Raw genomic sequence first — 13,457 nt, forward strand, 5'->3', positions numbered from 1 at the left:
ATGAGAACTTGGGTTTTGGGCAAATTTTCACTGGGAAAATGGGATTTGGCTCACTGGGACTGGGGACCACAAACAAAAAACAATAGAACTGGTACTGGGATTTGGGATAATTTGAGAAAACAACAGGCTGGGAAATGGGATTTATACCCCTCCCCCATCCCTCAGAGAGAAGTTTGCATCAGTTCCCATTCGTGTCTCTACATATGCAGCCAACTTCCTTGCAGTCACAAATAAACCCAACTGCTTGCTCGTCCATGACATTGAGGTTGTAATCGCATATTTTATAACTGCCGCAGTAGCAAGTCATTTTCTTGAAAACTGCACAAATACCACAACGTTTTACGCACGGATCGCTGCATGGACAAACCTCCGTGTCTGCATCGCACGTAAAACAACAACACGGTCCGACACAAAACCAGCAAACACGCGTAGCAAGGCTGTCTTCTCGATCGTCATAGCTATCCATCAAACTTGTCCTTCGCGCGTAACATTCGCCACAAGTCTCCGGGCAAATTCTCTTGCAACCCCAGCACAAATACACACCCGGAGCGCAAAGAAGTAGATACGATAAAAATCCCAAACAATTAAAGCAAAATATTTCGCAGTCACATGAACACGGTGTCCACTGGAACGCAGAACATAAGCAGTTACATCCAAAACGTTTTTTACGAGGTTGTGAAACGCTGTCTTCGTGTCCCGCTCTTGTAGCGAGTCTGTCGTTTCTCCGGCCTGGTTGATTCACTATAACATTATCCGGGTTTGTAATGATCGGTGAAACTCTAATTTGTCTTTGAGTAGGTGCACGAAATTCTGTTTGCGGAGTATGTGTTGATTCCGGGTTTTGATTTTCCGAATATGGCGGCGGTGGACGACCATCGGCGATAGCTTCCTCGTATGTCGGTGGTGGACTCGAGCGTCTTTGTTGGTCAGCCATTTTGAAACACAATTTTGTTTTATCCTTCCTCTAAGAACGTCAGTTGTACGGCAATGTATTATAAATCGGCAATCTGAAAATTGATTATGCAAATCAATTTATCGTCAGTTGAAGTTCGCGTGCAAATTTTTACAATTCAAATTTGTTGACAACGAGGGTAAACAACTGCCTACCGACGCGCGCAGACGTCAAAACAGCTTGGCCTGGGACTAGTTAGACTCCAGAGAGGGATACAAGAGTGACCTGAGTTGTTATGTTTTCACAGAAACATTTAGCCTAAAAGGTCAGAACTGTAATATCAACAATGGTGATTTCGCGAGGATTTGGCGCAAAGTGCGAGGAGGTTTTTTTCGCGGCAAAGCGCCCCCCCCTCCCCCACCCCCCTTCCTGGCATACTCCGTACGGCTTCGAACTCGAATTTTTTCCAGTAATCTAATGATTATCAAGGGAAACTTTGTGGCACTGTTTTAGTATGTTTCACTAGCTTCGCCTTTATATCACAGCAGTCTCCAAATCTCGACCACTTCCGGATTCCTTTGGATCTTTGGCCCAAACAAAAACAGCTTACGCGAAGGTCATTTACTTTGGTCGCCATACAATGCTTCTTGTCACTCAGCAGAAGAAAACTAAAACAAGTCCATACATAAAACTGGATTCTGGAGCAGTGTTTTCCCCCGGACCCCGGCTTCTGGTTGTGATGATGTCATAAGTTGCAAATCATTTTCCGTAGAATGACGTTATGGGTAGAGAAAAGACTGGGTTCGAACTATTTTTGGTAACTGACATGGCGGATGAAATCCGTCACGAGAGGCAACAACTACTCGATCAGGAAGGATTTTCTCAGTGAATCCCAGGTTACTGTAGGTTTTACCGATCTTGTCAACATGTTTGGAAGAAAGAAGGATCCTAAAGGTAGGATATTTTCAACGCTAGCTGAGTTTGTTTGTCCATGTTGATTGCTGGTATTATATTTAGGCAAGGTGGAGAAATCTAGGCTACAGTAAATGGTACTTTACACCAAAAGCCTTTATAGTGACTGACTGTTAGGTTTATCTGTCAATTTTTTTTAGTAGCCTCAGGCTCTAGCTAGGGCTGTACAACTGTGATGGTGTTTTGCTTAATTATATAAAAGAGTATACCTGTAACAGCAAAATTGGAGGCTAAGGGCCTGACATGGCGAATTTCAGCCCGGGTTGAATTTTGTTGCTATTACATGGCAAATTTCAGCCCGGGCTGAACACTTTCAAAACTGAATAATTATCGTGGCCACCATTTTCTTTCGCTGAAAACAACCACTGCACATCCGTAAGCTCATTTCAGCCCGGCCTAAATTGAAAACCCAATTACATGAGGTTTTTCAGCCCGTTTGCCCGGGCTGAGATTTCCAGCAAGCCCGGGCTGAAATTTCAGCCTGGGCTGTAATTCCGCCCAGGATGAAACTATCCTCATGCAATCGCAATTGCCTTTTTAAGAAGATTTGTTCAGGAAGCTGGGCTGAAATTCTCCATGTAATCAGGCCCTTTCCGCAGTTCTATGGACTTGAATACAAATATAAGCTTAAAGGCTTTTAAAACTAACGTATTTATTCGGTTATAAGGCGCACGGTTTTTTCAAGGAAAATCTGTTTTTCTGAAGGAAGTTTATACCAAAATTGGGGTGCGTCTTATAGCCGAGTATTTTCGCCCAACAAAATCTTATGACCGCCATTTTACCGGAACTTACAAATAAAACAAGAAAAATGAAAACACTTAATGTTGGTCACTTACTTTTAGAACAAGAAAATAAGAAACAGCAAGTTTCAATGTAAAGTTTATTGTCATGTACATAAACAAGTTTTAGCAACACGTGTCTATACTAGCATTTTGTTGAAACAGACAAAGGAAATCAAGCATACTCATTTGAAACAAACCTTTCTAAGCCTGGAATGTTGGAAATGACTTTAGAAGACGGGGAAAACACCAAAATGCTTAAAAATCTAATCAAAACCACTCGATAAACAAAGTGTGAAGCGATACAAAGCATGCTTGAGAACTTGGTAACCAAGCTACAAACTCAGTGATTACTGGAAACTACACATCTGCCAGGTTACTAAGCAGCTAAATTCGAAGCATGAAGATGGAAAGCGGATGTTTAGCGCAAGTGGATTTACGTCATTTTTAGCATGAAATGTTACCTTTTCACTCGAAGATTGTGCCAAGGAATATGAACAACATTCAATCATTCAAATTCTGTAAGAAGAATCACCAAATCTTTACAACTCTCCAACTCATGGTGCGTCTTATAGCCGAGTGTTTTTCGAAAATTTTCAGTTTGGAAACTTAGCATGACAAAGTTGCCAAGTTTGGGGTGCGTCTTATAACCGAGTGCGCCTTATGACCGAATAAATACGGTAATAACAATCAACATAACCCAGAAACCAGGTATCGAGCAAACTTACAATCTGATTGGCTTCTCAAGCATGGTCTAGTTTTTGATTGACTACCTTGGGAGTACGCGCAAGTAAAATTGCTGAAATCACAAAAACTATGAATTAAAACCACTTTCACTGAACTTTTCCTTAAGTAGAATGGCCTCTGGGCTGTGCTGAAACAAATAGATGACTCGCTCTCGGTTTCTATAAGCTTTTGACAGTTGGCGAGGGCCTTTGCCCCTTGAAACTATTAAACAATTAGACGGCAAGCTTGAGGTTTTTACCGGCTGATAGTTGGCGAGGGGCGAAGCCCCGAGCCAACTATCAAAAGCCGGTAGAAACCGAGAGCGAGCCGTCTAATTGTGTTAGCATAACCCACTGACCGATCTATTAAACTCAGAATATCGCTAGAATTGATTTATTGAAGGTTTTGATTGATAAAATTCAGCGAAGACTACGCGCGCGCTCTGAGAGCCTTCTACGGATCGATAGTAGGCACCTGTGTAGCCAATCAGATTGCGCGATTACCAATAGTAGGTCAGTGTGGTTATGCTAACAACTAATAGAAACTTTTAAACCTTAAATGTTTGTTTACAGAGCAAATGAGACAACAGAAAAGGGAGCTGAACAAAACACAGAGACAATTAACAAGGGACCAGAATGCACTTGAAAGACAAGAAAAACAGTTGGTAAGACAAACAGTATGATAGTCTGCTTCGCAGTCGTTATTTGGTTTGTCAAAATAATAATAGTGAGCAGAAGGTCATAGGTTCAACACCTGTTGGAAGACCCTTCAGAACATTTGCCCAATTGTCTTGTGTCATCAGCATCATGATCATCATCATCATGGTCGTCATCAACATCATCATCATCATCATCATCATCATCGTCATCATCTATTAATTAATATCTTTTTTGAGCTACAGTGTCACATAAGGTGTAAACACCTAGAAGTCTTCCATTCTGGCCTGTTTCTGTCTCTTGTGGCCACTGCATTCCAACCCTTCCAACTGAAACCATTGCTCTCATTTTGTGCCATTTTTCACCACCCTGTGTCTTCTACTTTTTCTTCTGCCAGGTTGTGCTCAAATCAACTTACAGTGTACACAGAGCAATTTTGAGATCATATGAAAGCTCTTTGCTTAGAATATGTCCTGGCTAGGAAATACCCCCACTTCCGAGTTTAAGTAGCTTTTTTTCACATTCTCGAAAATGAATTTTAAAAAGACACTTGTAATAGAATTAACATTATTTTATGTTCTAAATCAATATGTCAACAGGAAGCAGAGATCAAGAAAATGGCAAAACTAGGAAACAAGCAGGTTTGTTAATAACAATCATGTGTTTGGAACTAGTAAACTTGAAATGCAGTATATCTTAAATCTCTAACATCTCCTGTTCTAGATTATCAGTAAAAATTCAGTGCATCTCTTAAAACCCTCTCCTTAGGCTGCAACAACCTTGGCCAAGCAGCTGGTAAATCTACGAAAACAGAAAGCTAAGAATATGAATGTAAGCTCCAGAGTGACAGCCATTGGACACCAGACACAAGCCATGCACTCCACAGCAAAAATGGCTGGAGCCATGTCGACTGCAAGCAAGGTATGATTAGATTAAGCATAAAGTGGAGCAAATTTACCAGTCCCCGACATCTTGGCAGTTTTAGGCCTAGGCTGTGCATGGTTCCTGACTCAAACTCTTTATTCAAACTGCTTATTTAAGTTGAAATATAACTGCACAGGAAATCTCATTCTCTCTCATTCTTTACACCTGTAGCAGTTCACATATAATTAATATGTGGTTTATGTCATATGTATAATGTATTATCTAATATCAGGGGTGACAAATGGTGCTTTAAAAAAATATGCATCTCAAAGAAATTTGAGTCCAGTTTCACAGGTATTGCCATCTTGAAATTTTTGCGATGCCATTTGATTTCCTTTGCAAGGCTATGAAAGTCTTGGGCTCACAAGAAGTATGTTATCAGTCGACTCCATATCTCTCAAAGTCTCAGGTTTACAGGTTCACCTAATATTCTTTTTGTCAAGTTATATCCTCCCTAGACACGTTTGATAGTTTGTAACCTTGTTCACACATTTGCAGACCATGGGAAGTGTAAATGCTCAGATGAATCCAGCGCAGTTGCAAAGTACTCTACAAAACTTTGAAATGGAGTCATCAAAAATGGACATGAAGGAAGAAATGAGTAAGTTCTGAATCAAAAGTTTTACTATGCATAACATACAGTTCTTGGTTGCTGTGTAAGTCTGGAATACATGTAGGCATTTTATGTTAATACGATTAAAAGATCGACTGACTGACTGACTGACCAACTGATCGACTGACTGACTGACTGACTGACTGACTGACTGACTGACTGACTGACTGACTGACTGAATGATCAATCAGTCAAATAATGTTGGACTTTACCAGAGGCACTGGCAGTGTGGTCTGTACGGTTAACACCTTGACGTTTTGGACTCCAGATGTTGTTGTCTTCAAATACACCTTTAGACACTTTACCCCACAGTGCTACAGAGACAATATCCATCCTGGCAGGTTTATAAATGGCCTATGGGTGTGGGATATCTGACAAGCATGTTAAGGGGGGGGGGGGTTAACCTACTGACAATGCCAAGTCTAGTGTGTGGGGCATCCCAGCCTATTGTCTACTCCTAGTCACTTTTGATTTCCAAAGTTTGAGGGCTGTACTGGGAGGTGTGAGGTCTTGAAAGTACTGACCAAGTGCAGCGAGGCCCATACTGTCAACACTGCAGGCTGATATTCTTCCAGTACGGCCCTCACACTTGGTTGATAATAGATTTATTACACAATTGAAAAAGATTTTTATAGACGTAAGATAAAAAGGATATTCTGACCAAGGACACACTGGTTGTTTTAGTCCAAAGAGAATTCCCGAATATTGTTTTACAAACCAATAAAAAGTATGAGAGAGTTTTTCACTGCACTTACAATGCAGGAATGAATACCCATTTCAATACTTAGAAAATAGTGGACCAGCAAATTGAGCAATCTGATTAGTTTTTTTAGTTATGTGCCCTCTGACTACCTTATTCCTGAAATAAATAAATAATGTTATTACCTTCCATAGGTCCACAACACATGCAAAGGGTTACAGCTATATACCCTCTGCATTCATTATACCTTACCTGTTCATATATAAACAAGCGTAAAATTGTTAGGTGCATAACGATATTGTTATTCTTATAATACTGTTTGCTTTTGTAGTCAATGAAACTCTAGACTCAATATTAGACGAGTCAGGCGATGAGGAGGAACAGGAGGCAGTTGTCAATCAAGTCTTGGATGAGATCGGCATTGAAATAACTGGAAAGGTAAGAGGGCCCAATCATTCTAAAAGGAATAAAATATAAACCTGAAAAAACGTATCATCCATAATACTTCTTCTTAACAGTTCCTAAATGCAACAGTACTTTTCAGTCAAACCAAATGCAAATTCTGAATTGGAAATACAATATCATGAAGTAATTGTGTAACATATTGCATAGCAATAATATACCAGTACACTTAATGGCTGGTCCCGAGAGAAACAGTTTATATTGTTTCCTGAGGCAAAAACATTGAGATCCGAGTCTGGAAACGAAATTAACTGATTTCCTGAGGGACCAGTCGTTACTTGTAAGTGATTTGTTATATAGCACAATGAAGACATAGGAAAAACAGTGGTCCTCGGTCAATGTTTGTGAGTAATAGTACACTGTTACCCTCTGACGTCATAAATTTTTCAATGTTGACCACTCAGAGACTTCTGGTGGGAAACAGTTTTATTGTTAGATATCATGTGACCTCGAAGTAGCCAATAAGAGCTTTGGAGGAAAATTCCAGCTATATGATTATTGGTAAAAATATTTCACCCATTCTTTTTGAAAATGCCTTTTACAATCATGCCCGTAGTATGGAGATGTCTATTATATGTGAATATTATGTGGTTATGAATACTGGTTTGTCGTTATTAGAGGTTACCATATTATTTATTTACTCAAGCTTTTTCCCCAACTTTTCAGATGGCAGAGGCACCTTCTGCGCATGCGGGAAAATTACCAGCAGGACAACGAGCAGCAGCTTCCAAAGGGTCAGCGGATGCTGACATTGAAGATATGCTCGCTAAACTCAAGGCTTAAACATGACCAGTAGATCCAGGGGGAGGGGGTAGTAGAATAAAGGACTTTAAAGTTCCGAAAGTGTCCACCCTTGTTATTTTTTAAGTTAACAGTTTTCTCCTGTAAGATCGCTATCTTCTAAGGCTCGCTTGTATACTGTATTTAGGCCTACCCTGCATCTCGAGAAATAATGCTAATTGAAAACTGAATTCCAAGTTTACAAATTATGGGTTCTGCAGGGTTTAAAGGGTTATGGAAAACCTGGAAAGTCATGGAATTGTAGAACTTATTTTTCAGGCCTGGAAAGTTATGGAATTTTAGATCTTCATTTTCCAGGCCTGGAAAGTTATAGAATTTTAGATCTTCATTTTCCAGGCCTAGAAAGTCGTGGAATTTAAGTGTGGGTCATGGATAGTCATAGAAAATGATGTTTTTAAAAAAATAGAAAATGAACTCAGTTTTCCCGCAAAGAAGATGGTAAAAACGTACCCAAAAGTAAAAAAGATTTCCAAGAAAGTGGTCAAATTTAGGTCATGGAAAACTTTGCAAAGTCATGGAAAAGGTCATAGAAAATCATGAAATTTCGAAAACCCAAAAGAGTACGAACCCTGTCCTAGTATTGTGGTATGCAGGGTGTGGTATCTGTATTTGTTTTTGTATTTTGTTTTTGACAGAAATCCACGTTGGGTTTAAGGTCGCTTTTTTGGGAGTGGTTGAGATTTACTAACAACCGTGAAATTTTATCGTTAGTCTCGAGGGGTGGCATTTTCAGAACTTTAAGGTACTGCTATCATTAATAGTTTTTAATAAAACAGATCTTTAAGAAAGTGATGCTCGATGGATTTTTGAAAACATTTTCTTTTTTTAAGGACACAGTTACCTATTTTAAGTTTAGGTAGAAAATCAATAAAACACTAAGGTATATAGCGATAATGGTTTAGGTAATATATCAAACACGAAAAACAGTGTTTCATCCGGATATCCAAACACCAAGAAGAGATGCGTCGCATTTTCAACGAATCGACAACGAAATTCGAGGTGTTCGCATAGCCGATGAAACACTGTGTCGAGTGTTTGAAATATTTTCTCAATCGAAACAAAAAACTACGGATTAAACAGGGAAATAAAATCGTAAAAAATCTACGCTTATTAAGACTGGGTATCCAAACCTCCTTCACGGTCTTTATTTTCTTTGTTTTAACCTGATGAATTATTAATGAGCTTGAGAAGTAACGTTTCTTTAGTTTGAGAAGGGACGTTTTCATCAAGATCAATACCCTATAAATGAAAGAAACAAAGGTTGCAAATGAATGTAAATAAAACATTAAACGTCGTACGATGGAAGTGTACTACAATGTGCTGGACAAACTCAATTTTTCAAGTTTGGTTTGGGCTCTGTTGTGAGTTGTGATAGAGTCAAAACAGCGTTATGGGAACAGAAAATTATTACAAGCGATTAAATAAAATGCATGGAATTCCGGCCAACCGCCAACGAGCTACAAACGCCTGGCCGTAGTTAAGAATAACAAAATTACTGATTGTATGAGACATAGTTAGTCTCTTTACTAACTATGTATGAGATTATGTTTTTGGACAAAAAAGCGGCCGTTGGTCTGAGTTCCACCGTATTATATTCTTTAAGCCCCGGCCAAACGATCAGACATTTTCGTCCAACATCATTTTATAAGAGCTTGTTTGACCGTTTAGCTGCCCCTCTCAACATTGACACAACATTGCATTTGTTACTATGGTTTTCCATGTTTGATCAAGATCAAACATTTTCATCCAATATTTTGCTTCATGAGCAAATGCTTGATCGTTTAGCCACCGCTGCAAACAAAGCAAGGCCAAACGGGAAAAAGCAGCCAATCAGAAACCGAATCCATTTGACGTTTTAACGGTAATACTCCCAAAGCCGGCGTTATGTGGGCACGCTTTGATCGGTGTTTCATCGAACATTGTTTGCTCGTTTAGCCACCCCATGATGTGGGCGACAAACACGATGTTGGACGGAAATGTTTGAACGTTTAGCCGGGGCTTTATGCTTTATTTTCCCTAGTCCACTCGCTGAACTCTCCGTTCCCCGCAGTATAGTGGTTGAACTCGTGCGGGAGAAGAGAGAGTCTCTCTCTACTGCCGCCTCTTCATCTTTCCCGCCTCAGTTCAGCGTCTATACTAATAGAAGCCCTGTTAGAGTAGGTATAATGTCTTCCGTCTGAATTTCAATGCTTGTCATGTTGCAGTCAAAGCCGGGTTTACACGGGCAATTTTTATGTGACAAATGTATTTGATCATGTAGATGGAACAACAATTATTTGTCAACGATTCAAAGTTACGTACGCCAGTAATGACCTTGGACAGCAGAGATACGCACAGGGATACGCGCGCACAGAGCCCAGTGGGAGGTTGGGGACCACACATGCTGAGGCAACATTCGCCACATTTTGTGACGAGTCGTCTACACGAGCAATTTTTCGTATGTGACAACTTTTATTTTTCGCTAACACGCCAACCTCTCAGCAGATATACTTGTCACTTAAAAATTGGCCAATTGTCCTCGTCTACGCTGGCAAATAAAAATTGTCACATAAAAATTGCTCGTGTAAACAAGCCTTAAGAATGAGCTAGAATGGTCCGAACGTCGCTGTGGGAATTTCGTTATTTTGTCTAGAGCCCTTTCTTCTCAAGTATATCATTGGAAAAGAAAGGGCTCTGCTCGCAGGGTGTACTTTGCTATGCTTAATCAGGATGTAGTGCGTTAGTTGGTTGCCAGATTAGATTAACAATATTCCCGCTCTTGCTGGGCTAAAAGATGCAAATTCTCATTCAGTTTTTAAAAAGTTAAAATTTGTTTCCTTTTAACTTTTTTTATTGAAGTTACTGACGTCTTGATCAGCCAGAGCATCAACGAATAACGATCTATCACCTTGTACCCTTTGTAGCGAAATACTAGTGGGTAGGACAAGCTACAAAAGTTTTTGACTGATCGTGTTTATCCGCTTCGACTTGACAGCTTTTTGCCTGTTCAATCTGCGGGATCTCAGAAGAGAAGGGTGAATATGCTCGCGGAATTACGGATTTGGCCTTAAAAAAGCGCATGGATCGTGGATTATTGCTTTACATTGAGCGGATTTGCGGATTTCGAAAATACAGCGGATCGCGAATCAGCTACGAATTGTAGCGTGGATTGCGGACTCTTCATGTCAGAAATTTCGCTGATCGTGGATAATAAATGAAGTTCGGGTCACTGGCCGGTCTTCGTTGGTATGTTGGCAGAATTGTCGCAAAAACAAGCAATTAAACTTCTTAAAAATATGCATTAATTAAAATAACATTTACTGTCCGTTGCAGTGAAACTATACCACACTAAGTTTTGAAGTAATACGGATTCGGATTTGAACGAAAAAAGGACGAATTAACGGATTTGGCCAAAAAATAGCACGGATCGGCGGATTTGAGTAGCCCTATTTAACCCCCTCCTAAAAACAACCCCTGCATGCAGCTAATGCAGGGGATTTGTGACCGGTATATCAGTTCGCCGTCGAACATTTAGAAACCGAGCGATTTGCCGTGGTTGTCTTATTTAATTCTTTCCTTCGCTGTCGCTATTTCAACAAACGTCTTGTTGTTTCTCGCCATTTTATTTCTTCTAGGTCGCTGTTTGTTCGTCACTTGCCAGGGCCTCTATATAGGGCGGGGAAGGTAGAGTTCAGGGACTGGACTATATTTTCTCTCGTTTCCCTGAGTGATAGAAGCACTCTTTCGGGTTTGTGAGAAGTCGAAAGAGCTGCGGAAACACACGTCTTGTTCCATAGCTTTTCTCGTTCTTCTAAAAAATCACTGGTATTTCTTAACACTTTCTAATACCAGAAACAAATCTAGGGAACTTTTCTTGCATTTGATACTGTTTCGATCAAAACCAAGTGACGCGTGCGGCTTTGAGAGAGACTAGAAAGACTTTGAAACAGCTTAATCATGATTAACATTTAAAAAAATCTCCCAAATGTACATAATAAACTGTATGGGAAAATCAATAAACTCGTATATAAGCCTGTCTCCAGGTTTCGAATCTGTTGTGCCTAGAATTATACAATTTTGCCATCCTAATTTTGCTAATCTTGCTAGTAGCAGCTTGTTTGCAGTAACCTAAAAAAGTGCGTTTCTACAAGTCTTGTAAAGGAGTGAAAAAGACCTAACTTGTGCGAAGCGAACGCCACCACTCCTCCCACAGACGGGGCCATGTTACACAGTTCCTTTGTCTCCTCATTCCGCTGCAGTTAACGTGATAAATAAAAATAATAAATAATTAATGGTATTTGCCGTGACATTTCCACAGAGTGTCACTTCAACCCCTGGCCTTGCTTTCGACGAGTGCAAACTTGTCGCGATCATGAGCAAATTCTCAATGCAGCATAAAAGAAAGAAATTCCTAAATGAGAGCAGTATTAAGGTGCCAGAGGTTTGAGAAAAAAATTCACGCAAACAAGGCTTGAGAAATACATTTGAATAAAGGTCCAACAAAACAGTTTACAATACTTTGAAAACTCTTTGTGAAGGTCGACATCGCTTGGTCACGATGTAAGAAAGCTGGAATAAAAAAATCAATTCACTGCGTATCTGACAGAATTATGTAACAAGCCTTTGAGAAATATACGTATGAAAACAAACGTCATTTTTATTGCTTGTATGTTGGAGCGGTTTTCTATTGAGTATCGCAAAACCCGGCAAAACTAAAGTAATCACTCTGGCCAGTCACAAAGGACGCAAACAATCCAGTGAACCAATCAAAACTCGAAGCAAATACACGTAGCCGGTGCGAAGCGCGGGAAAACGTGCGTGAGCGAGTCACGATTGGTTTTGGTTTTACTTCTGATTGGTTGAGAAAGTGGCGCGAGACTTTTAAACCAATCACTAAGCGTAGTAAAGCAAAACCAAAGCAAATGCAAATTACTTTCGACACTCAAGTGAAAACTGCTCTATGGCGGCATTTTTAAGTTTTCCGAATAAATGAAAAGGAGTGTCGCACTCTTTATCTAACCCTACAACCGGTGACACCTCAAAACTATTCCTGACAAAATAGTCGGCCTTCCATTTGATTTCCCATCGGGTTTCACCAAAAATCACCATTTGTCCATAGTCAGTCTACTAACAATGATTTGTCCAAAAACGAACTAGAACAAATGGTGATATTTTACTCGTCTGCATATTTACAAAAGAACTCTTTGTTTCAACGGCCAAACGTTCTACACGTTAAAAGCATGCAATAGAATATGCAACGCCAAATCAATCCGCTACAAATTTCTTCGTCCATTCAGTCTTTTCGGCTCACCCTTGAAGAGGTCGAAGATCTAAGAACGGTGCTTCCAGATATTTTCACTGCAACAACAGCCGAAGGTAAGCTACAGTGAACTGTATTTAATAAGCGGACGACACCTAATATTAGCGGACAGTTGCCAAGGTCCCAAAATTTCTTTTCCTTATTGACTGTATACGTAAATTATGCCTCGGACGCTTGTTATAAGATTCTACCAACAACATGTCTGACAGCGAAAAAATCTGACGAGGCAGTGAATGAGATATTGCTGGAAGAATGACTTCTCGCTTGTCATCAGTGAAATTAATGACTTGCTTCCCAGATTTTTTAGAAAGGACAGAAAGGTTTTTGACACATGATATAGTGTTTCATGGAAACCTGTTTTAACTGACCTTAACTGACAGGCCGCAAATGCGGCTGTTAAAACAGTATCGTTTGAAGGATCTTCGTCGAGTATAACGGATGTTGCCTAGCACATTTAGTTCAGTTTTATCAAGAAAGCATGACTCAGAGAAGAGAGGTCAGCTTTTATCTCGGTTCAGAAGACGCCGTTGTATTTATACTGTTGTGTTTAAGCTAGAAGCTTGTAGGGCCGTGTATATGAAACAAATTAAACGTAACACACTATTTAAATTAAGAATCCCAGCTCGGGCTATT

General features: G+C 39.9%; 1 protein-coding gene across 1 annotated transcript; it reads left to right on the plus strand.

Moving 5' to 3' along the window:
• Positions 1-1,687: 1,687 nt before the first annotated feature.
• On the plus strand, positions 1,688-8,822 carry LOC144658818 (charged multivesicular body protein 2b-B-like). Its single transcript, XM_078519301.1, has 7 exons — positions 1,688-1,846; positions 3,942-4,033; positions 4,625-4,666; positions 4,794-4,946; positions 5,448-5,550; positions 6,594-6,700; positions 7,391-8,822. The coding sequence occupies exons 1-7, from the start codon at positions 1,726-1,728 to the stop codon at positions 7,505-7,507; spliced, it is 735 nt and encodes a 244-aa protein (XP_078375427.1). The 5' UTR covers positions 1,688-1,725; the 3' UTR covers positions 7,508-8,822.
• Positions 8,823-13,457: the final 4,635 nt, after the last annotated feature.

This window comes from Oculina patagonica, chromosome 6 (genome assembly GCF_052425735.1).
Source record: "Oculina patagonica isolate OP01 chromosome 6, crgOcupat, whole genome shotgun sequence".
Classification (NCBI taxonomy): domain Eukaryota; kingdom Metazoa; phylum Cnidaria; class Anthozoa; order Scleractinia; family Oculinidae; genus Oculina; species Oculina patagonica.

Excerpts from the sequence above, each read along its gene's own strand:
- LOC144658818 (XM_078519301.1), top strand. The coding sequence starts at position 1,726 with ATGAAATCCGTCACGAGAGGCAACAACTACTCGATCAGGAAGGATTTT. Across the intron at positions 4,947-5,447 it reads CCATGTCGACTGCAAGCAAG|ACCATGGGAAGTGTAAATGC; the intron begins GTATGATTAGAT and ends ACACATTTGCAG. Across the intron at positions 6,701-7,390 it reads GCATTGAAATAACTGGAAAG|ATGGCAGAGGCACCTTCTGC; the intron begins GTAAGAGGGCCC and ends CCAACTTTTCAG.